This window comes from Orycteropus afer, unplaced genomic scaffold, assembly GCF_000298275.1.
Source record: "Orycteropus afer afer isolate SDZICR_OR568_19922 unplaced genomic scaffold, OryAfe1.0 scaffold00026, whole genome shotgun sequence".
NCBI classification, from domain to species: Eukaryota; Metazoa; Chordata; class Mammalia; order Tubulidentata; family Orycteropodidae; genus Orycteropus; species Orycteropus afer.
Genome location: NW_006921613.1, coordinates 7,975,560 through 7,999,116, shown reverse-complemented (window position 1 = coordinate 7,999,116; position 23,557 = coordinate 7,975,560). Strand labels below are relative to the sequence as shown.

Genomic DNA, 23,557 nt, shown 5'->3' with positions numbered 1-23,557 from the left:
TGAACTGCTGTATGAAAAGTGAATTTACTCTGTAAATCTTCACCCAAATCCTAAAAAAAAAAAAAAAAAGATAAAAACTGACTCTAAACTTCAGTAAGGATAAATCCTCATGTGATTATAAAGGTTCAATCTGCCAGGACACTGTAACAATTTTAAATTAATTTTAATTAATTTAAAATTTAATTAAGCATATAAAATTCATAAAGCAAAACATAGGGAGAATTAGACAAATCTAGACCAAAGTGACATAGTGGCTGCAACAGTGGGCTCAGGTATAGCAAGGATTGTGAGGCTAGCACAGGACCGGGCAGTGTTTTGTACTGTTGTACACAGGGTCACGAGTCAGAGCCAACTCAACAGCACCTAGCAACAACAACAAGACCAAAGAAGTCACCAATCGCCTGGCAGTTTGTCCTACTGTGGTAGCTTGCATGTTGCTGTGAGGCTGGAAGCTCTGCCACCAGTATTTCAAGTATCAGCAGGGTCACCCACGGTGGAAAGGTTTCACCGAAGCTTCCAGACTAAGACAGACTCAGAAGAAGGAAGGGGCTATCTACTTCTCAAAAAACTGGCCAGTGAAAACCTTATGAAAAGCATGAAACACTGTCTCATATATTACTGGAAAACTTTATGAATAGCCCTGAAACACTCTTTGACATAGTGCCAGAAGATGAGCCCATCAGGTCAGAAGCCACTCAAAACACAATTGGGGAAAAGCAGCTTCCTCAGAGCCGACCTTAATGATGTGGATGAAGTAAAGCTTTGGGGACCTCTATTTGCTGATGGGGCATGGCTCAAAATTGGAAGAAAGAGCTCAAACATCCATTAGTAACAGGAATGTGGAACGTACAAAGTATGAATGTAGGGAAACTGGCAACTGTCAAAAATGAAATGGAATGCATAAAGATGGATATCCTAGGCATGAGATGAAATAAACTGTTTCTGGCCACTCTGAATCAGACAATCGTATGAGCTACTGTTCTGGGAAGGACAAATTGAAGAGGAATGGTGTGGCATTCATCGTCACAAACAGTATTTCAACATCTATCCTGAAGTACAATACTGTCAGTGATAGGATAATATCAATATATGCTTAAAAGAAGACCAGTTAATACTATTATTACTCAAATTTATGCACCAACCACCAAAGCTAAAGATGAGGAAATCAAAGATTTTTACCACCTTCTGCAGTCTGAAATTGACCAAACATGCAATCAAGATGTATTGATTACTACTGGTAATTGAAATGCAAAATTTGGAAACGAAGAATCACTGGTAGCTGGAAAATATGGCCTTAGTGATAGAAATGACGCCAGAGATCACATGATAAGAGTTTTGCAAGACCAACGACTTATTCATTGCAAATAACTGGTGGGTACACATATACATGGGCCTTGCCAGATGAAGAAACTCAGTATCTGTAGACAAAACAAGGCCAGGAGCTGACTGTGGAACAGACTATCAACTGATCATACACAAGTTCAAGTTGAAGCAGAAGACAATTAAAAGACATCCACGTGAGCCAAATTATGACCTTGATTACATCCCATCTGAATTTAGAGACCATCTGAAGAGTGGATTTGATGCACTAAACACCAAAAACTGAAAAACAGACAAATTGTGGGATGACATTAAACAACATCATACATGAAGAAAGCAAAAGGTCATTAAAAAGACAGGAAAGGAAGAAAAGACCAAAATGGATGTCAGAAGAGACTCTGAAACTTGCTCTTGAAAGGAAAATAGCTAAAGCAAATGGAAGAAATGACAAGATAAAAGAGCAGAACAGAAGATTTCAAAGAGCAGCTTGAGAAGACAAAGTAAATTACTATAATGAAATGTGCAAAGACCTGGAGTTAGAAAATCAAAAGGGAAGAACACACTCAACATTTCTCAAGTTGAAAGAACTGAAGAAAAAATTTGAGCCTTGAGTTGCAATACTGAAAGAGTCTATGGGCAAACTACTAAATGATGCAGAAACATCAAAAGATGGAAGGAATACACAGAGTCACTGTTCCAAAAAGAACTGATTGATGTTCATTTACTTCAGGAGGTGGTATATGATTAAGAACCAACGGTACTGAAGGAAGAAACTGAAGCTGCACTAAAGGAACTGGCAAAGAACAAGCCTCCAGGAACTGACAGAACACTGAGATGTTTGAACAAATGGATGCCACACTGGAGACACTTACTTATTTATGCCGAGAAATCTGGAAGACAGCTACTTGGCCAATTAACTGGAAGAGATCCATATTTGTACCCATTCCAAAGAAAGATGATCTCACAGAATGTGGAAATTATTGAACAATATCATTAATATCACATGCAAGTAAAATGTTGCTGAAGATAATTCAAAAACGGTTCTAACAATATATTGACAGAGTACTTCCAAAGACACAAGCTGGATTCAGAATAGGACGTGGAATGAGGGGTATCATTGCTGATGTCAGATGGATCCTGGCTCAAAGCAAAGAATACCAAAAGGATGTTTACTTGTGTTTTACTGACTTTGCAAAAGCATTCAACTGTGTGGATCATAACAAATTATGGATAACACTGTAAAGAACTGGTATTCCAGAACACTTCACTGTGCTCATGAGGAACCTGTACACAGACCAGGAGGCTGTCATTCGAACAGAACAAGGGTATACTGCATGGTTTAAAATCAGGAAGGGAGTGTGTCAGGGTTGTATACTTTCACCATACTTATTTAATTTGTATGCTGAGCAAATAATCCAAGAAGCTGGACTATATGAAGAAGAACGTGGCATCAGGATTAGAGGAAGACTCATTAACAACCTGCGATATGCAGATGACACAACTTTGCTTGCTAAAAGTGAAGATGACTTAAAGCACTTACTGATGAAGATTAAAGACTACAGTCTGCAGTATGGATTACTCCTCAATATATATATATATATATAAAATCCTCACAACTGGTCCAATAAACAGCTTCATGGTGGGTGGAAAAAGATTGAAGTTATTAAGGATTTCCTATTACTTGGTTCTACAATCAATACCAATGGAAGCAGCAGTCAAAAAAAATCAGATGATGTATTGCACTGTGCAAATCTGCTGCAAAAGATCTCTTTAAAATGAAGAGCAAAGATGTCTCCTTGAAGCCTAAGGTGCACCTAATACAAGCCATGGTATTTTCAATAGTCTTATATGCTGGACAATGAATAAGGAAGAATGAAGAAGAACTGATGCTTTTGAGTTGTGCTGTTGGTGAAGAATACTAAAAAGTACAATGGGCTGCCAGAAGAACCAACAAATCTGTCCTGGAAGTATAGCCAGAATACTCCCTGGAAATGAGACTGGCCAGACTTCATCTCACCTACTTTGGTTATGTTGTCAGAAGGAACCATTCCCTGGAGAAGGCTATCATGCTTGGTAAAGTGGAGGGTTAGTGAAAAAGGGGAAGGCCTTCAGTGAGATGGACTGACACTGTGGCTGCAACAATGGGCTCAAGAATAACAAGGATTATGAGAATGGTCAGGACTGGACAGTGTTTCATTCTATTGTACAAGGGGTCATATGAATTGGAGCCAACTCAATGGCACCTAACAACAGAAGCATCACAGTAGACTATCATATTTCACTCAATTATTATAAGATCAGACAAAAAATTCTCAGGAAAACTGTAAGATTTTAACAATATAATTAATAAGGTTGACTAAATGGACATACGCTGATTTCTGCATATAACTAGAATATTCATTCTTTTCAAAGAAAACATATATAAAACTTGATACTTGATCATAAAGCAAGACTGAACAGATTTCAGAGAATGAATACCTTTCAAATCAGATTCACTCGTCACAATCCAATTAACATAATGTAGTTAAGTTTTAATATCCTCGAATATTTAAAACTTTTAAAAAATTTGAGGATCAAAGAAAAAATAATGAGAAGTTTTAAATTCTTAGAAGTGAGTAATAGTGAAAACTCCTATACATTTCAAAGCCCAAGCAATGCAGTCTAAATGGTGCTTTCAGAGAAATTTACAGTCTTAAAAAACTGTATTAGAAAACAAAGGCTGAAAATTAATAAGCTCAGTGTCAAATTTTAAAAAATATATAAATAGGAAGAGGTGTTATAGATTGACTTGTGTTCCCCAGAATGTGACCCCGTTTAGGAATAGGATTTTTCTTGTTACATTAATGAGGTCATACCAGAGTAGGGTGGGGTCCTAAACTTAATCCCCTCTGAGTGATTTTATAAAATAATAAACATTGGGTGAAGATAAAAGCCTCATGATGGAGGTAGATGCATCAGAAAACCAGGCATAACAAAGAGCTGCTGGCACCTACAACAAACTGGGACACAGAGGCCCCTTCCCATAAGCAAACATCTTGAATTCTGATTTCTATCTTTCCACCTACTTGTGGTAATTCTGTCACTGCAGCACCAAGAAACCAAACCATTTAGCATGAGACTCCACCTTTGTTTAACTTCCTAGCTGTTCAGCTGACATAAACATACAATGTCAACTGTTTTCAGGCAACATTACTTATGTTGCATATGGACTGGTAAACTGTATGCACATTTTTGTTGTTGTGCCTTCGAGACATTGAGTTAGTGTGTATTTGTGAAAGATAAAAGTATCTTTTAAACATACGCACTGCTGTTGAGACGCATCCTGTTGAGTCGCATCCGACTCATAGCGACCCCTGCTTGGATTTTCGAGGCAGTACTACAAAAGTAGATTGCCCAACCTTCCTTCCAAGGAGTAGCTGCTGGGTTTGAACTGCCAGCCTTCTGGTTAGCAGTCAAGTGCCTTAGGCACTATGCTACCAGAGCTCCCTATGCACATTGGGAAGCTATAAATATCTAGTCAATAAAGAAATCATAGCTTTGGGTTTCCCTATGTACATTTACTTTTGTAACTGGGTATAACACTTTTGTAGAACTTCGAAAGCTGTATCTATAGGCTGTTACAAGAGAGTGGCTTCTGGGTGGGCATGAAGCAAAGACAAATCCTACACCTACTCAACGAGTATCTTGTCTCCTTGCATTTGAGCTGTGAGCTGCTTGAGTGATCCACCAAAGAGGAATACTTGATAATATCTTGTTGCCAATCAGTGATTCTTGAGCTATGTTCTTATAAGGGGCTGGTGGGAAGAAATACCAATTGTACTGTATTTTGGGAGTCTTTTATCTTTAGAGCCAAAAAGACTCCCTGGTGGGCTTTGACTCCCATCACCTTCATATGGTCATACAAAGCAATTTAAAAACAGCCACTATCTTGAGGGAGTTTAAACTTAAAAACAATATATGCCTCAAGTTGTTAGAAGTATAAACTTACAACTAATAGAAGATCATTTCTGGAATGTCCCACTTCTGACCTAATTTGTCTAGGTGTGGAGTTTTTAAAAATCCTGACTGGGAATTAAGTTTTTGGAATCTGTGGATGGGTGCCTTTCATGAGTTCTGGGAAATTGTTGACATCTCTTTTAACACTGCTCTGCCCATTTTATCTCTCTTCTTTAATAACTCTAATCAAACGTATGTTGTGATTGTTATCGTTAGGGGCCCCTGAGTCAGTTTGAACTCATAGAGACCTTATGTACAACAGAACAAAACATTGCCTGGTCCTGCGCCATCCTCACAATTGTTCTTTGTGCCCAATGTTGCAACCACTGTGTCAGTCCATCTTGTTGAGGGTCTTCCTCTTTTTTGCTGACCCTCTAACTTTTCCAAGTTTTACGCCCTTCTCTAGGGACTGGTCCTTCTTGGTAACATGTCCAAAATACTTAAGATGAAATCTCACCATCGTCCTTTCTAAGAAGTATTCCTTAGCAAAAATCCTCACAACCAATAAGCAAACATGTTACATTTCCTCATTCTATTGTACATGTCTCTTAACAACCTTCCTTCTCCCCTTTTAAACAGCTTTACTGCATTATAATATGCATACCACATAGCTCTATACGTAAATGGAGAAAAAACAAAAAAACAAAAGAACAGAAGGCCTAGCATACTCCTAAAATGTGCTGTTAATTATTAACTACGGCCAATCAGTATTAACATTTCCCCCTTTTCTTTCTCCTTTCTGTTCTTCAGCAATAGCCTGAGGCAACTCTGAGGCACAGTTATTGAAAACAGGTTGAGGTAGGGGGATTAAATAGATATCAAAATGACTGCTCTAGAGAAATGGACTAATACTCCAGTAAATCTATTAGGTATTAAATGGTGGCTTCTAAAACTTAGGATATTTATTAACTGAAATACTCATAAAAATGAATCACAGGTATATACAACTCACAGCTTACGCTTTCCTACTAAGTGTAACCAAGTATTTTCACTGGCATTTTTATTTAGAAGACAGCTATATAAAGGAGAAAAATGAACCTCAAGTAGCAGTTAGTAAACAAAAGTGAACACAGTTGTTTTCTTAAGATCAATCTGGCACAGAGACCTCTATACTTATTTTCCAACAGCATATGCTACTTCTTGTTAGTTGCCTTTAAGTTGGCTCCGACTTTATGTATGGTGACTTTATGTATCACAGAGTGAAATGCAGCCTGATCCTGTGTCAGCTTCACGGTCACTGGTATATTTGACACATGCAATTTATCAGGCTCCAAATAGAACACTTATTCACTTAGATCGATGCTTCCCTCAATTTCCCACTTCTTAGACAAGCATGGCTATACTCTAAATAGAAGATCAGCAAACGTTTTTTATAAAGAACTAGATAGGAGCTCTGGTAGCATAGTGGCTAAAGCACTTGACTGCTAACCAGAAGGCTGGCGGTTCAAACCCACCAGCCACTCCTCGGAAGGAAGGTTGGGCAATCCTACTTCCGTAGTGATACTGCCTCGGAAACCCAAGGAGGGGTCACTATGAGTCGGGGCCGACTCGACAGCACATAACAACAACAACAGATAGTATTTTAGCCTTTGTAAAATACACAATGTGTGTTATTTTTGTCTCTGTCAGATTTTTTCAACCTTAAAAAACGTGAAAACCATACTTGGACGAAAGCCACACAAAAACAGGCCCTTGGCCCATGTGCCATAGTTTGTCAACCCATGCCCTAAATATCACAAAAGTGTTGTTTTTGTCTTCCCATTGAATCAAGTCAGTCCAGTAAGTATGTGTAAAGGCCCTGCAGATTGTTCCTCTACTATTTCTTAGACACTTATATTCATCCTATGCATATATATAACCCCAGGAGATCTTGTGTTAAGGTTTAATTAAAAAATAAAAGGAGCGAGAAGACTAAAGAGTTTAAGATGTGCAATAGCAAAAATTATTTTTCCTACAGAAATTTTAATAGTAAAGGCACTTTAATAGCAATATGAATATAGCTATAAAACCTAACTACCACTGACCAAAATCTAATGTTTGAGAACATATCCCTAAACTGCCGTTTTCCTCTGGTAGCACAGTGCCTAAGGTACTTGACTGCTGACCAGAAGGCTTGCGGTTCAAACCCATCAGCCACTCCTCGGAAGGAAGGTTGGGCAATCTACTTCCATAGTGATACTGCCTCGGCAACCCAAGGAGGAGTCGCTGTGAGTCGGGTCCAACTCGACGGCACATAACAACAGCATCATTACAGTAATAGGCACTACACGCAATGTTGTAGGGCATTCTCTGCTGATGTTATCATTCTCAGATGCTTATCCCCAGATGTTCAATTTATCATGTACTGTTCAAACACTGTATATAGTACAGCAGGATATGGCCTGGTTTACAGTAAAGGTGGCATCTGTGTCCAGAATCATAACAGATGAAGTTGGGCAACGTTCAGCTCTAAGAACATGCACTAAGGGCATACAACAATTGAATAGTAGATGCACTCAACTGTCCTTACACTGATGTGTTATAAGACATGATTTCCTTGTAGACCACCTATGGCGTGATCTTATTCAGCATATTATACCATAAGCAGCATCAACTAATTTGAGTTTCTCTAACTGTAACTAACATCTGTACTGCTTACATCCCCAACAATATGTCTAACAAAAGTTAGACATATTGAAAGTTCTAATACCAAAAAAAAAAAAAAAAAGTGAGGAAGGCTCTAGACATGGATACCAAACCAAACCCAACTCACTGTCATCGAGTTGGGTCCAACTCATAGTGACCCCTCCTTGGGTTTCCGAGGCAGTATCACCTTGGAAGTATATTGCCCAACCTTCCTTCAGGGGAGTGGCTGGTGGGTTTGAACCACCAGCCTTCTGGTTAGCAGTCAGATACCTTAGGCACTACGCCACCAGAGCTCCCCTAGGCATGGATGTAAAGATGAAATTCATTAAGGCTTAATAATAGAAAGAAAAAAGTCAGCAAAACAGCATGAGGAAAAGACTCTCATTCAACTGTTTGACAATCAAGAAAAAGAATGGAGTTTGGAGGTAGTTAAAGAAGAGATTGGCATAAAATCAACAAATTGAACAAAGAGGAGGCAAGGGCCAAGCCACAAGATAGAGAAGCTGTTGATGATTTGGATAGAAGACCAAATTCAGAAAAAGGTGCCTTTGAGTTTACTGACAATTCAAACGAAAGCAAGCACACAGCAGCAAGCACATAGCCTTTTTGAAATCCCAAAGGAATAGCAAGCGCTGGTTTTACCACTTCAAATGCAGGTTTAGCTTCCATAATGTATGTATAACTGGAGAAGCAGGACGTGACAATGGTGAAGCTGTCAGAAAATTCAAGGATGAGCTGGGTAAGATATACAGGACCTGAGCAGATTTTCAACATGGATAACAGGCTTGTTCTGGAAAGGGATGCCAGAACAGATGAATATTTACGAATAGGCAGGGTCAATTCCTGGTTTCAAGGCATTTAAAGAGAGAATTACCCTGCTGCTTGGAGGAAATGCTGTTAAGATTTATAAATATACTGATGATAAAAGCCAATACTAATGAAAACTAACCAAAAAAATGAGATATTCAATTTATGTTAGAACTTCTGATGGAATTGCCAGAAGGAAACTCCTTCCTAAATCAGGTTTGCATGTACAAATCTTATTCACATGTTAATTTAATTATATCATTCTTGTTAAAAATAAACAAATTGCCAGTACCAACCCTTTACCACCAAAAACCTTCCATAATAGTTTCTACTAACTGGCAAAAACATCGCAGACATGCTAGAAAAACTGTTTGCTAAAGATGACTGACAGCATGTCACTTCTGGGCTCACAAATTTTTACCACACTTTATGCCTATTGTGACTTATATAACCACGTTTCAAAACTATCTCCTGCAGCTTTTTCTTCCTTAATTATTAATAACTCTTCTTTTCTCCCCTCCTCCTGGAACTCTGGTGGTACAGTGGTTAAATATTTGGCTGCTAACCAAAAGGTTGGCAGTCTGAAACTACCAGCTGCTCCACAGGAGAAGGATGAGGCAGTCTGCTTCTGTGAAGATTTACAGCTTTGGAAACCCTATGGGGGGCAGTTCTACTCTGTCCTGTAGGGTCACTATGAGTTGGAATTGACTCAATGACAGTGGATTGGTTTGGGTTTGGCTCCCCTCATCAATCACCAGCACTCTTCAATGTTACCAATTTTATTTCAAATTCTGTCTAACAGCCAGCTGTGAATATATTCTCACCCCACACACTGTGGTTTAGCAGCTCTGGTGGCTTAGTGTCTGAGGTATTTGACTACTAACCAGAAAGCTGATGGTTTAAACCTACCAGCCAAACCTCAGAAGGAAGACTGGTCAATCTAATTCCGTAGAGATACTGCCTCAGAAACTCAACGAGGGGTCGCTATGAGTCAAGACCAACTCGACAGCAGTGAGGGTTTTTTTTTTTTTTTTCTTTTTTTGTATATACTGTGGTTTATGGCCTTCACTTGTTACAATAGGATTTGCTTCACATACTCCAACTGAGAGCTGTACACCCCACCCAATGATAAACAACTTTTTGCAGCTTTTGAGATTCTGACTCTGCTCTGCCATCAGCTACCCAACCAAATCTGCCCTGGATTTATTATAAATAAATAAACAAATATGCAAATATATTCCTAATGTTATACTTTTCCTTCTTTTAGTAAGTACTAATCGACGACACATAACAACAACAACAACAATCCAACATTAAGTTTAAAGCTGCATTACCAAATTCTTCCAAGAGGTGGCAAACTACAAACACAAATCTGAAACCTTCTAAACTTAAAACTTATTTCAGGTAAGTATAATCACAGATGTTAGCACAGGAAAGGATCTTAAAGCTCACGTAGTGATCTTCAGTGGTTACAGAACACAGATTCTAGAATCATTTCAACCTGAGTCAGGATACCAGCTTTACTGTTTACTAGCTATGGAACCTCGAACAACTTTCGTGCCTTCTTTGTTTCCTTACCTGTAAAACCGCGTAATAGTACTTAACTCAAAATGTTGCTGAGGATTAAATAAAATGATCCATACAAAGTGCTTTAGCACAACGCCTGGCACACAGTCAAATCTCAACAATGTTAGTATTATCATCACTTTAAAAATCCATAAATAAAATTCTTCCTAGTCAGTCTACCAGCAATAGGGGCAAAACATTATAAACAAATCTAACCACATCCCACTCTCCAAATCAGTAGCAGAGGATCCGGTCCTGCTCAGGTGTCGTTGATAAAAACTGGAAGGAAAAATTAAGATTCTTAAAAAGGTAATTTGTGTGGAAATCAATCTATTTCACCTGTTAAATATACTTACGATTCTACATATTAAATTGCCACCAAAAGAATATCTGGATTTTATATTCTCTAAGCAGAAAAGGCTAATTCCCTAATGGGTCTGTAGACACCTCATCTTGCTGTACGTAAGTCATGGTTTAGATGAGACAATAAGCTCCTAGTCCGTATAACCCATTTATTGAGTTTCAAGCACATCAAAGAAATTTATAATTTAGAATAAAAACCATGGTTATATATGTTACTGTGCATAAAGGGTCATTTAACAGCCCTTTCTTACTTGGATAAACATGTCACTTTAAAACTACACATCCCTCTGAGTTAGAAAGAAAGTACTAATTAGTTTGTTTATGTAATTAAGAGCTGTTCTTCACTCAGAATTCAGTCTGAAAGCCACTGGTTAGGGCCAAGCAAAGTAGGTATCCACAGAAAAAAAGAGGAGTAGCTCTGGCCTGCAACAGGGTATCAGGACCCAAATGTACTGAAGAGCATAAAGCTGCAGTCTGGCACAGTATGAGCTCGAACAGGGTGAAAAGAGCATTCCCATGGAAAAGCAATAGTGACTTTTACACAGCTTAAACCCTAGAGGGGTAAAGAGGGAGTCTATGAGAGATGGTGGCCCAGTGCAAGGTATCAGGAGCTCAGGTAGGGTAAGAAGATGCCCTCAAAGGAAGGCAGCTTAGCACAAGGTATGAGAGTCCAAGATGGTTGAGAGGGGTTCTGAACAGTAAGACAGTACAGAATAGGGTAACTCCTGGGTTTCTTTGTTCTTGTTACGGGGTAGCAGCCCAAACTCTCCTTGGTAATGGGTAATCAATCATCCTAGGCCGTACACTGACCAAATTCTGTGCCTATTGGTAGAAGGGCATGAAGAGCTAAAAAGAAACAGCAAGTAGCCTCTCAGCTTCCAATTAATCAAAACCATGAATGAGTTTTCTGGTGCAAACATTCCTTTCTTGGGCACTTTCTTCTTGTTGTTAGGTGCCACTGAGTCAGTTCTGACCCATAGTGACCCTATGCATGTACAAAAGAACAAAACACTGCATGGTCCTGTGCCATGCTCATAATTGTTGCTATGTTTGAGTCCACTATTACAGCCACTGTGTCAATCCTCTCATTGAGAGTCGTCTTCTCTTTTTTGCTGACCTTATAACCTACCAAGTATGATGTCCTTCTCCAGGGACTGGTCCCTCCTGATAATCTATGTGAAGACAAAATCTCACCATCCTTGCATCTAAGGAATATCCTAGCCGTATTTCGTCCAAGACAAGACTTGTTTGTTCTTCTGGCTACCCATGGTATATTCAATATTCTTAGCCAACACCATATTCAAATACATCAATTCTTCTTCAGTCTTATTTATTGCCCAACTTTCATATACATACCAAGAAACTGAAAATACCATGGATCAGGCTCACAGTAGTTGTCAAAGTGACATCTTCACTTTTTAACACTTTAAGGAGGTCTTTTGCAGATCTGCCCAGTGCAATACATGTTGACTATTGCTTCCATGGCGTTGTTAGTGAACCGATGTGAAACAAAATCTCTGACAACTTCAATACTTTCTCCCTTTATCATGATGTTGCTTATTGGCCCAGTTGCAGAGTTCTGTTTTATGCTGAGGTGTAATCCATACTAAAGGTTGTACTTTTATCTTCATCAGTAAGTGCTTCAAGTCCTCCTCCCTTTCAGCAAGGAAGGTGGCATCATCTCCTTATTACAGGTTATTAATGAGTCTTCCTTCACTCCTGATGCTACATTCTTCTTCATGTAGTCCAGTTTCCTGGATTATTGGCTCATCATATAGATTGAGTAAGTATGGTGAAAGATATCATCTCTACTGATTTTAATCCATGCAGTATTCCCTTGTTCTTCTCCAACAACTGTCTCTTGGTCTCTGTACAGGTTCCATATAAGCACAACTAAGGTTCTGGAATTACCATTCTTTGAAATGTTATCCATAGTTTGTTTCACACTCTCTTCTGAAATCTGGCTTGAATTTCTAGCAATTACCTGTCAATGGCTGCTGCAACCATTTTTAAATTACTGTCAGCAAAATTTTATTTACATGTCATATTAATGTAATTTTTCAGTAATTTCCACATTCTGTTGGATCACCTTCCTTTGGAATGAACACAAATATCAAACTCTTCCAGGCTGTTGGCTAGGTAACTGTCTTCCAAATTTCTTGGCATAGATGAGTGAGCTGGGCAATTGCAGCGTTGCATCCATTTGCTGAAATCTCAACTGGTATTCTGTCAATTCCTAGAGCTTTATTCTTCTCCAATGCCTTCAGTGCATCTTAGAATTCTTCCTTCAATACCATCAGTTCTTCCTCATACGTTACCCCCTGAAATGGTTGGACATCAACCAATTCTTTTCAGTACAATGACTCCATCTTTTTTTTTTTTAATTGCGACTTGAGTGAACATGTATAGAGCAAATTGGTATATTCCATTCAAAAATTCATCCACATCTTGATTCATGACATTGATTACAATCCCTACAAAGTAATAGCACTCTTTCCACTTCCTCACTGTTTATGTTTCAATTTGTCCCACCTTCATATTCCTTCCTGCCTTTTGAGCTTTACCCCTGGGCAAATGCTGTCCTTTTCATCTTTCATGGTTCATTGTTCTTTTATGGTTGGTTGCTCTAGGGAAGGAGCTCTGGTGGTGTAGTGCCTAAGGCATTGACTGCTAACCTGGTTCAAACCCACCAGCTACTCCTCAGAAGGAAGTTTGGGCAATCCACTTCCATATCGCCTCAGAAACCCAAGGAAGGTTCACTATGAGTTGAACTGACTTGACAGCAGTGAGTTTGTTTTTTTGTTTGTTCTGGGGAGTGTATACTTCCATAGTTCACCTTACAGGCCTGTCTACTATTTGGCTAAAAGCTGAGCCACAGGGTTCTTCCATTTTCTTTTAATGCTTCTTGCATCGTTCAGTATTTTACCCATACCCATTGCCATCAAGTTTCTTCTGACTTATAGAGATCTTATAGAACAGAGTAGAACCATCCCATAGGGTTTTCAAGACTAAATCTTTCCAGAAGCAGACCGCAGCATCTTTCTCCCATGGAATAGCTGGTAGATTCAAACTGCCACCCTTCTGGTTAGCAGTCAAATGCTTTAAATTTTAACCCGACAATCCTTCAATATTTCAACTCCAAGCTTGAATTTGTTCTTCAGTTCTTTTAGCCTGAGAAATGCCCAGAGCGTTCTTTCCTTTTGGTTTTCTAATTCCAGGTCTTTGCATATTTTATTACAATACTTTACTGTCTTCTCTAGTCACCTTTTGAAAGGATTATGAAGGGTTACATTATGTTAATGATGATTAGGTTGCATTTGTTATGTTAATGAGACAGGATTACAGTAGGGTGCAACTCACTTTTACTCAGGTCAGAGGCCTGATCTAGTGAAAGGAGTTTCACTGGGGTGTGGCCTCCATCACCTGTTATCTTAGAAGAGGTGAAAGGACAGCAAAGTGAGCAAAGTGAAAGGCACCTCAGTACCACCAGAAAGAAGGGCCTGGAGCAGAGCTCATTCTTTGGGGCTGATTCCTGCACTGAGAACCTCCTAGATTCAGGCAAAGATGGATGCCAAGATTTATGGAGATCTCCAAGGAATGGCAGTTCCACAGATGTTGAAAGGAGATGGGGATCTTCCCCTAGAGCCAACAAAGAGAGCCTTCCACTAGGGCTGACATCCTGAATTTGGACATCTAGCCTCCTAAAATGAGAGAATAAATTCCTGTTAAAGCCATCCACTTGTGGTACTTTTTACAGCAGCACTAGAGAACAAAAACAAGCATGAACTGATACCTCTGTAAATCGAATGCACTGTTTGGATAAAAAAGACGTGTTTAAGATTGTTTCTAGGTTTGTTTGTTTTTTTTTTTAATTACAAATAATGATCAACACCCTTGTGTGTTACCTTATGTTCAAGGGTGAGAATTTTTCTAGGATGGTAGCATAGTGCCTAAGGCATATGACTGCTAACCAGAAGGCTGGCAGTTCAAACCCACCAGCCACTCCTCAAAAGGAAGGTTAGAAAATCTACTTCCATAGAGATACCACCTGGGAAACCCAAAGAGGGGTCACTATGAGTCGGGTTTGACTCCACGGCAGTTTGTTTTTGGTATTTCTACAAGTGGAATTGCTAAGTCATAGTGTTGGTACATTTTCAACTTTACAGATACTACCAATGTGCTGACCAAAGTAAGTGTGCAGTTTGCACTCCAATAGTAATTCCTATTTTGTCCTACATCTTTGCCAACACTTTTTTCTTTTTCTAGACTCCTGCCTGTGAAATGGTATCACATTGTTTTAGTTTGCTTTTCCCTGGCCACTAATAAGGCTGAAAATCATTTCAGGTTACAGGTTTTTGGCACAGTTATCTCCTCTGGTGAATTGCTTGTTCATATTCTTCGCTCTGTTGTCTTTGGATTATCTTTTTGTTATTTATTTACTTGTAGGAGTTCTTTATGTATCCTGGATACTAATCTTTTATTAGCTTTAAGTGATGCAAATATCTTCTGCATTTTGTAGGGTTTTTTTTTTTTTTTCCTTTCCCACTTTGTTTATGATAGGCTGTGTTTTTTCTTCCTTTGTCTCCCGGCTGCTGGCGTTCACTAGCTTTTAATTTTATTATTGTATCAGTAGTTTCTTTGTAGTGTGTTTTTTCCTGTATTTTCAAAAAAATAAATCCTTTCCTATCCTGAGATCATAAAGCTACTCTCAATTTTTTTCATCGAAATTTTTTTTTACTGTTCACATTTTTACTTTAATCCATCTAATATTCATTTTTAAATAAAGTATGAGGTATGGATAACTACTTGTCTCACCATTATTTATTTAATAGTTCATTTTTTCCTGCTGATTTGTGTTATGCTCATCACGTTGTTGTTGTTAGGTGCCGTCAAGTTGTCTCTGACTCATAGTGACCCTATGTGCAGCAGAATAAACACTCCCCAGTCCTGTGCCAGGCCCACAATCTTTGCTATACCTGTAACCACTGTGTCAATCCATCTTGTTGAGGGCCTTACCATTTTTCGTTGAACTTCAACTTCACCAAGCATGATATCCTTCTCCAGGGATTGGTCCCTTCTTACAACATGATCAAAGTAGGTGAGATGAAATCTGGCCATTCTCCCTTCCAAGGAGCATTCCAGCTGGACTTCCTCCAGAACAGATTTGCTAGTTCTTTTAGCAGTCCATGGTACTCTCAGCATTCTTTGCCAGCACCACAACTCAAAAGCATTGACTCTCTCTCCTTCAGGTTTCCTTATTCAATGTCCAGCTCTTACATACATACCATTTCCTTAAACACAGGTTTCTGTTTTCTAAGTTATTTATGCCATTCTTCTATTTCCTGTATATTTATTTTGATACTTTAGTAATCTTAGATGTTCAGGAGCCCTAATGAAGTTCTCTGCTGCTAACCAAAAGGCTGAAGTTCAAACCCACCAGCCGCTCCTCAGAAGGAAGGTTGGGCAATCTACTACTTCTGTAGTGATACCGCTTCGGAAACCCAAGGAGGGGTCGCGATGAGTTGGGTCTGACTTGATGGCACATAACAACAACAGGCTAAGACTTTCTGTAAAACATTTGAGGAAAAAATTGGTACTATATGGGCGAAATTGAGATTGGCCACTCTTCAGACTTACTGTGCCTAATAATCAATTGTTTAATCTCTTAGGTCCCAGAATATGGTATGACAACAAGTGCTCATAGTCCTCTATCTTGAACATTCACTATCTCACAAACCTAGGGCAGTAACGGGCTACTCAACAGTTATGGTATCATTCTTCCTAAGGTCAGCAGGAAAGTAAAATGGGCAGAAAAAAAGGACTGGATATGGTAGGACTCTCTTCACATACTCATGATTTCAATTCGATTCAGTTTAATTTTTTGATTATAATAAAACCATTTTCTACCCAAAGGTGACATCACTGTCATTTCAAAGAGGCTTTTCAATATAGTCTTTTTGAAAAATACATTTGCTGCTTAGAAGGTTTACATCTAAATTAAAGCACTATTATAATTATTAGTTATGTAGTTAAATGTAGTTAGCAGTCAATTAAGAGCATGAGTGAAATGCTAGAGTAAGGCCTAGAAGAGCGCCAGAAGGTCAAATGAATTTGACCCTGACAGAAGTCAGAGAGTCAGAGACAAACAACTTATTTCAACATTTTGCTTTGGGCTAGTTTTAACTTTGTCTTTGTCTGTCAGACTCTGTCTCTCCTACAGGAGCAGCAATCTCTCTGTTCAGTTGCTTTATCCTTCAGTGAGCTACTTGGAGTTAACCCCATGTACGTATAGTTCATGGGTCTGCCAGAGACCTGGGCAGAGTTAAGCATGCAGAATTTAGGGCTCCTTTAACTGGGACTTATCACTTTCCAGATGATGTGGTGCCTTAGATCTAATATTCTGGTTTTTCAAGCCACACTTGTGGAATGTGAAGCCTCTGTTCAGGCAAAAAACTTTAAAAAAAAAAGAAATTCACCCAATACTGTTCCTTTATTGCAAGTATATACTACCTCCAGTTTCTGGATGCCCTTCAATGCCTTTAGGTAGTTGTTATGTTTTGTCCAGAATTTATAGTTGTTATTCTGCGTGAGGAGTTATTCTTCCACAGTTGGAAGCGCCTTTCTAATTTTAAAGTCAAGGATTTTTTTTTAATGTAAATCTTTAATATCATCATATATTGTATCTGAAGCCAAATTTCCAATTGTGTAAGTTATTATTTGACCCCGTATTTTCATTTCTCTTGGATAACTTCCTACAGATGTAATGACTGGGCAATATGGTAGGTTTTTGTTTAACTTTTTAAGAAACCATCAAACTGTTTTCCAACAGGCTGTATCCTTTTTCATTCCTACCAGCTGTAGCTAAGAACTCCTATTCCTCTATATTCTAACACTTGATATGGTCATCTTTTTTAGTTTTAGCCATTCTAATAGGTCTGTAAGTAGAAACTTGTGATTTTAATTTGCATTTCTCTGTCGACTAAGCATCTTTTCACGTGCATATTGCTGATTTATATATACAAGCAACCTCTGGGTTATGAACATCTGACTTAAGGACCATTCCTTCTTGCCTCTTAAACTAGTTCTGTCATGGCCTAGGAAGCAAAACAGTAACAGACCCAAAGTCTTAGAATTTGGCAGATTTGGCACAGTACCTAGAACAGGAAAAATCAGGGGTCAAAACCCTAGAATGGGATACTCAGAAGAGATGTTGTGAGCCCTTTTAGGAACCTAATGCATGAGACTGAATTACTGACAGGACTGTAGGAGAGTGACACACATTCAAAGTGGCACGGATGGCCCCAACTTTGAGTAGGGCAGCACTTCAGACTGTGCTCAAAGTCCAAGGCAAGAGATTTGGTTGCTATGCAATGTGTAGCTGCCCTTTTGTATTTTTTCCTGTTCCAGCTATCTTTGTTCACTGTACTTTAAAAATTTGGGTCTGTTCTGGTGAGACTTCAGCCATGATTGAATTGGGCAAAACCAGATTTGAAGCCCTGACAAATTTTTTAAAGACACAGAAATGAATCTCGTTTGTAACCCTGGGTCTATTTGTGAAGTATTCGTTTAAATCATCTTTTGCTCATTTCTTAATTGGGTTGTCTTACTGAGTTGTAAGAGTTTGTTTTGTTTTTAAATCAGATATGGATACAATGACTTGGTCTGAGACATGTGTTGTGTAAATTCAAGATTTTTTGGTGATTGAGTTGGGGAAGGGGGTCTGTGTTAACCAATCTGCTATACAGTTAGATTCATTAATTTCAGAATTACCTTCTCTCATGGTACCACCTTCTGCTTTGTCACCTCTCTCATATTATACTTAACAGCTTCATAGGAGTTTTCTAAAACTAGTGAGTGGAGGATGAAAACATGGGCTTGAGTTATGGATGGGTCTGCGCACTATGCTGGTATTAGAAGTAGTCGACTACTGCGCTACAATTCAGAGATAGCTTTAACAAACAGCAGTGAAGAGAACTTCACCCAGTAGGCAGAACTTTGCCTGGTTCTTTACTCTGTGCAAGGAGAGATGGGCTAAGATAAGATATAAGCTGCTGGTCAGGGACTTAGAAGTAACAAAATTGGAAAATTAATGGTAAGGACCTCTGGTAGAGAAGTAAATGGTGAACCTTTTAGAATGAACACTGTATTAGTTTCCTGGCTACCACAACAAATTACTACAAACTGGGTAGCTTAAAACAATAGAAATTACTTCACTCATAGTTCAGGAGACCAGAAGTCTGAAATCAAGATACTGGCAGGGTTGGTTTCTTTTGAGCCTCTGAGAGAGAATGTGTTGCATGCTCCTATCTTACCTTCTGACCCCTGGCAGCAATTACTAATGTTTCCTGGTTTGTAGATGCATCATTCTTCAATCTCTGTCTCTTTCCTCTGAGTATTATGTGTCATTTATCCCTCTCTGTTCTCTTACGAATCAAAAAACAAACCTGTTGCCATCAAGTCAGAATTCTCTTATAAGGACACCTAAATCCAGGATGATCTTATACTGAGATTCTTTACTTAATGACATCTGCAAAGACCTTTTTTCACGTTCAGTTACTAGGGTTTAGAACTTAGACATAACTATCTTTTTTGGGAGGCACACAATTCAACCCACTATAGACACAGAGTGTGAACATAATGGTATTGTATGTAATGTCAAACAAAGGATAGTAGAGGAGGCTCTCAGCTGTCAGATGAACAACAACAAGATAATCTGTCCTGCGGATATCAGTTAGTCTCTTTCCCTAGCCATCCTGATGCTTGGTCACTAAGCCCATGTATAGAGTGGCCATGGATGTAGAACAGTGATGATGCATGGGCTTAATGACATGGTTTTCTCCTCACCCAGGCTGATCTAGTTGCTGCCACTACAAGTGTCCAACCTGCCAACAATGGAAGCCAAAGCTGAGCCTCTGATTTGTGACAGCTCCTTGGGGGAATCAGGTGGTAGGTTGATTACACTGGGTCCCCTCTCATGAGGGTAGCTTGTTATCTTCAGGAGGATAGGAACACCAGAATGTGTGAATTTACCTTCCCTGCTGCAAGCGCCACCACTGTACACTCTTAGAACCTTTGTTTGTCACTGTAATATCTCAAGCAACATTTTCTGACTAGCAGACATTTTATGGTAAAGAAGTGTTGTTGACTCATGCCTACAGAACTTAACATGTTTTACAACAAGGAGTAGCTGGACTATATGAAGAAAAATGTGGCGTCAGGACTGGAGGAAGAATCATTAACAACCTGAGATACGCTGGTGATAAAACTTTGCTTGCTGAAAGTGAGGATGACTTGAGGCATTTACTGATGAAGACTGAAGAACACAGTCTACAATATAGATTACATCTCAATATACAAAAGACAAAAATCCTCACAACTGGACCAATAAGCAGCATCATGATAAATGGAGAAAAGACTGAGGCTGTCAAAGAATTCACATTGCTTGGTTCTACAATCGAGGACAATGGAAGCAGCAGTCAGGACATTAGACAACGTATAGCACTGGGTAGGTCGGCTCGAAGGAACTCTTTCAAGTCCTGAGGAGCAAGGATGTCTGCACCTGACACAGACCATGATATTTCCATTCACCTTGTATGCATGTGAGAGCTGCACAATAAATAAGAAAGACCGAAGAAGAGTTGATGCTTTTGAGTTGTAGTGCTGGCAAAGAATGCTGAAGGTACCATGGACTGCCAAAAGAACTAACAGATCTGTCCTGGAAGAAGTACAGCAAAGATGCTTCCTGGAAGTGAGGATGGCTAAACTTCATCTCACCTACTTTGGTCATGTTGTCAGAGGGGACCATTCCCTGGAGAAGGATGTCATATTTGGTAAGGTGGAGGGTTGATGAAAGAGGGGAAGGCCTTAGACGAGATGGATTGACACGGTGGCTGCGATGATGGGCTCAAGTATAGCAAGGATCATGAAGCTGGCGCGGGATAGGGAGGTGTTTTGTTCTGCTGTGCATGGGGTCGCTGTGAGTCAGAAGGAACTTGACAAAACCTAACAACAACAAGGAGCTACATTTAGTTGTAGCTATATGGGACACAGCATCCAGTAAGGCTGCAGTCTGTTCCTGTAGAATGTGGTATAAATGCCTTAAATTAGTGACCAATATATGGTGCCATCTGTTTCATAGCTGGAATTCATTAAGTCTGGAAATGAAAGAAATGGTTTCTTCCATCATGTAAGACTTGAGAAGTTTTTGTTTCCTCTCCTTAGGACTTTGGATTTGGTAAAGTTACAATTCATAGAGCTGAAGACCACCACTTGTCTATCAGTTTGTCATACTGTGGTGGCTTGCATGTTGCTGTGATGCTGGAAGCAATGCCAGTGGTATTTCCAATACCAGCAGGGTGTCACCCATGGAGGACAGGTTAACAGTGGAGCTTTCACACTCACACAGATTAGGAAGGAGGATCTAATGATCTCCTTCAAAGATATCTGACCAGTGAAAATCCTATGAATAGCAGTGGAACAGTGTCTGATACAGTGCTGAAAGATGACCCCTCAGGTTGGAAAACACTCAAAATACAACTGGGTAAGAGCTGCCTTGTCAAAGTAATGACGTGGATGGAGTAAAGCTTTCAGGACCATCATTTGCTGATGTGGCATAACTCAAAATGAGAAGAAACAGCTGCAGACATCCATTAAGAACTGGAACGTGGAACTTATAAAGTAAGAATTTAAGAAAACTGGAAGTCATCAAAAATGAAATGGAACACATTAAGATTGATATTCTAGGCAATAGTGAGCTAAAATGGACTGGTATTAGCCATTTTTAATCAGACAGTCATATGGTCTACCATGCTAAGAATGACACTTTGAACAGAAATGGCATCACGTTCATCGTCAAAAACAACATTTCAAGATCTATTGTGAGGTATAATGCTGGCAGTGACAGCACAGTACACATTCACCTACAAGGAAGACCAATTAACAAGACTATTATTCAAATATATGTACCAACTACTAATGCCAAAGATGAAGAAATTGAAGATTTTCACCAACTTCCACAGTCTGAAATTGATCAATCAATCAAAAGACACTGATAATTACTAGCAATTGGAATGCAAAAGAAGGATCAATAGTTGGAAAATATGGCCTTGGGGATAGAAACCACACCAGAAATCACATGATAGAATTCTGAAAGACCAATGACCTGTTCATTGCAAATACTTTATTCAACAACTTAAATGGTGACTATACATGTGCGCCTCACTGGATGGAAGACACAGGAATCAAACTTACTACATCTGTGGAAAGAAACAATGGAGTTCAATATCATCTGTCAGAACCAGACCAGGAGCTGACTGCAGAACAGACCATCAACTGATCCTATGCAAGTTCAAGCTGAAGCTAAAGATAATTCAAATAAGTCCATAAGAATCAAAGTAGTATATCCCATGAATTTTGAGACCATCTCAAGAACAGATTTCATATGTTGAACATTAATGACTGAAGACCAGATGTACCGTGACATGAAGGACATCATACGTGAAGACAGCAAAAGGTCATTAAAAAGACAGGAAAAGAGAAAGACCAAAATGGATCTCAGAAGAGACTCTGAAACTTGCCTCTGGACATAAAGTAGCTAAAGCAAATGAAAGAAATGATGAAGTAAAAGAGCTGAACAGAAGTTTTCAAAGGATGGCCCAAGAAGACACAGTAAAATATTATAATGTTTGGCTGAATTTCTCAAACTAAAACTAAAAGAACTGAAGAAAAAAGTCAAGCCCCAAGTTGTAACACTGAAGGATTCTATGGGGAAAATACTGAATGATGCAGGAAGCATCAAAACATGAAAGGAAGGACTTCCGTTAACATGGAGGAATAGGCAGACAAGCGACACAGACCCTCTTCAACAAAGAAAAGAGAAACCAATTGACAGAGATACAGAGGATAATCCTGGCTTTGAAAGGAACTATACAGAAGTGGATTAGGCACCAACCTGAATGAAAACTGTGAGTACAGAGACGGTTGGAGCTGCAGAGACGGTCGGAGCTGCAGACTGTCAGCTATTCTGACAAGACCAACAGCCTGAGTATTTCCAAGTGGTGCTGGGATCTGAGAATTGACCTAAAGATCAGCCCTGGTCACCAAGGGCTGCAGGGACAACTGTGCTGGTGGCCTATGACTAGGAAGGGAAACAGCAAGGAGGGAGACAACCTGAGCTGTGGACTTTCTGCTGTCTGAAGGGTGCAGCCATTTTGACTGTTTACACATGGCAGCCATTTTGGATATTTAAAGTGACTGAGGGTGCAGCTATATTGAATGTTTACAAGCGGTGGCCATTTTGGATATTTAAAATGACTGAGGGCACAGCTATTTTGAATGTTTACAAGTGGCAACCATTTTGGATTTTTAAATGATAGCATTTTCATTCGGATTCCAGAGACCTAAAACAGGTTCTGTTTGCCAGGGTCAGCAAGGACACTCGAGAGGCCGGCCGACAAAACGAAAGGAGACAGTGGTTAGTGTATAAGTGCTGTCAACTAATGAATAGAGAAGCACAGCACAGTACCCTGCCTATATAGATAACATACAAACAAAACAAAGAAAATGAAAGTTGTGGGCAAGTCACTCCAACATATAATCACCAATTAAATATAAACACAGAAACACAATGCCTCAGAGACAACAGAGCATCACAGTCCACACAAAGAAGATAAAGCAGGAGAAACAAAGGACCAGGATACAGACCCAAAACACATCCCCGAAGAAGATGCAGCATTGGAACTCCCTGCTAAGGAATTCAAAAGAATTATATTTAGGTATCTTCAAAGGACTGAGAGACAGACCAAGGAAAACACAGACAAAACCCTAAAAGAATTTGGAAGAAATTATAAGAACAAAATGACAAAATAAATGAAAAATTAGA

At 39.2% G+C, this 23,557-nt stretch overlaps 1 protein-coding gene across 1 annotated transcript in view; it reads right to left on the bottom strand.

Annotated features, from left to right (window-relative positions):
• TRPM7 (transient receptor potential cation channel subfamily M member 7) overlaps positions 1 to 23,557 on the bottom strand; it is a 158,274-nt gene that overhangs the window by 116,721 nt on the left and 17,996 nt on the right. The window contains exon 2 of the mRNA XM_042783693.1: positions 8,584 to 8,731. Coding sequence (XP_042639627.1) covers positions 8,584 to 8,731 — 148 coding nt within the window. The remainder of the gene's footprint in view (positions 1 to 8,583; positions 8,732 to 23,557) is intronic.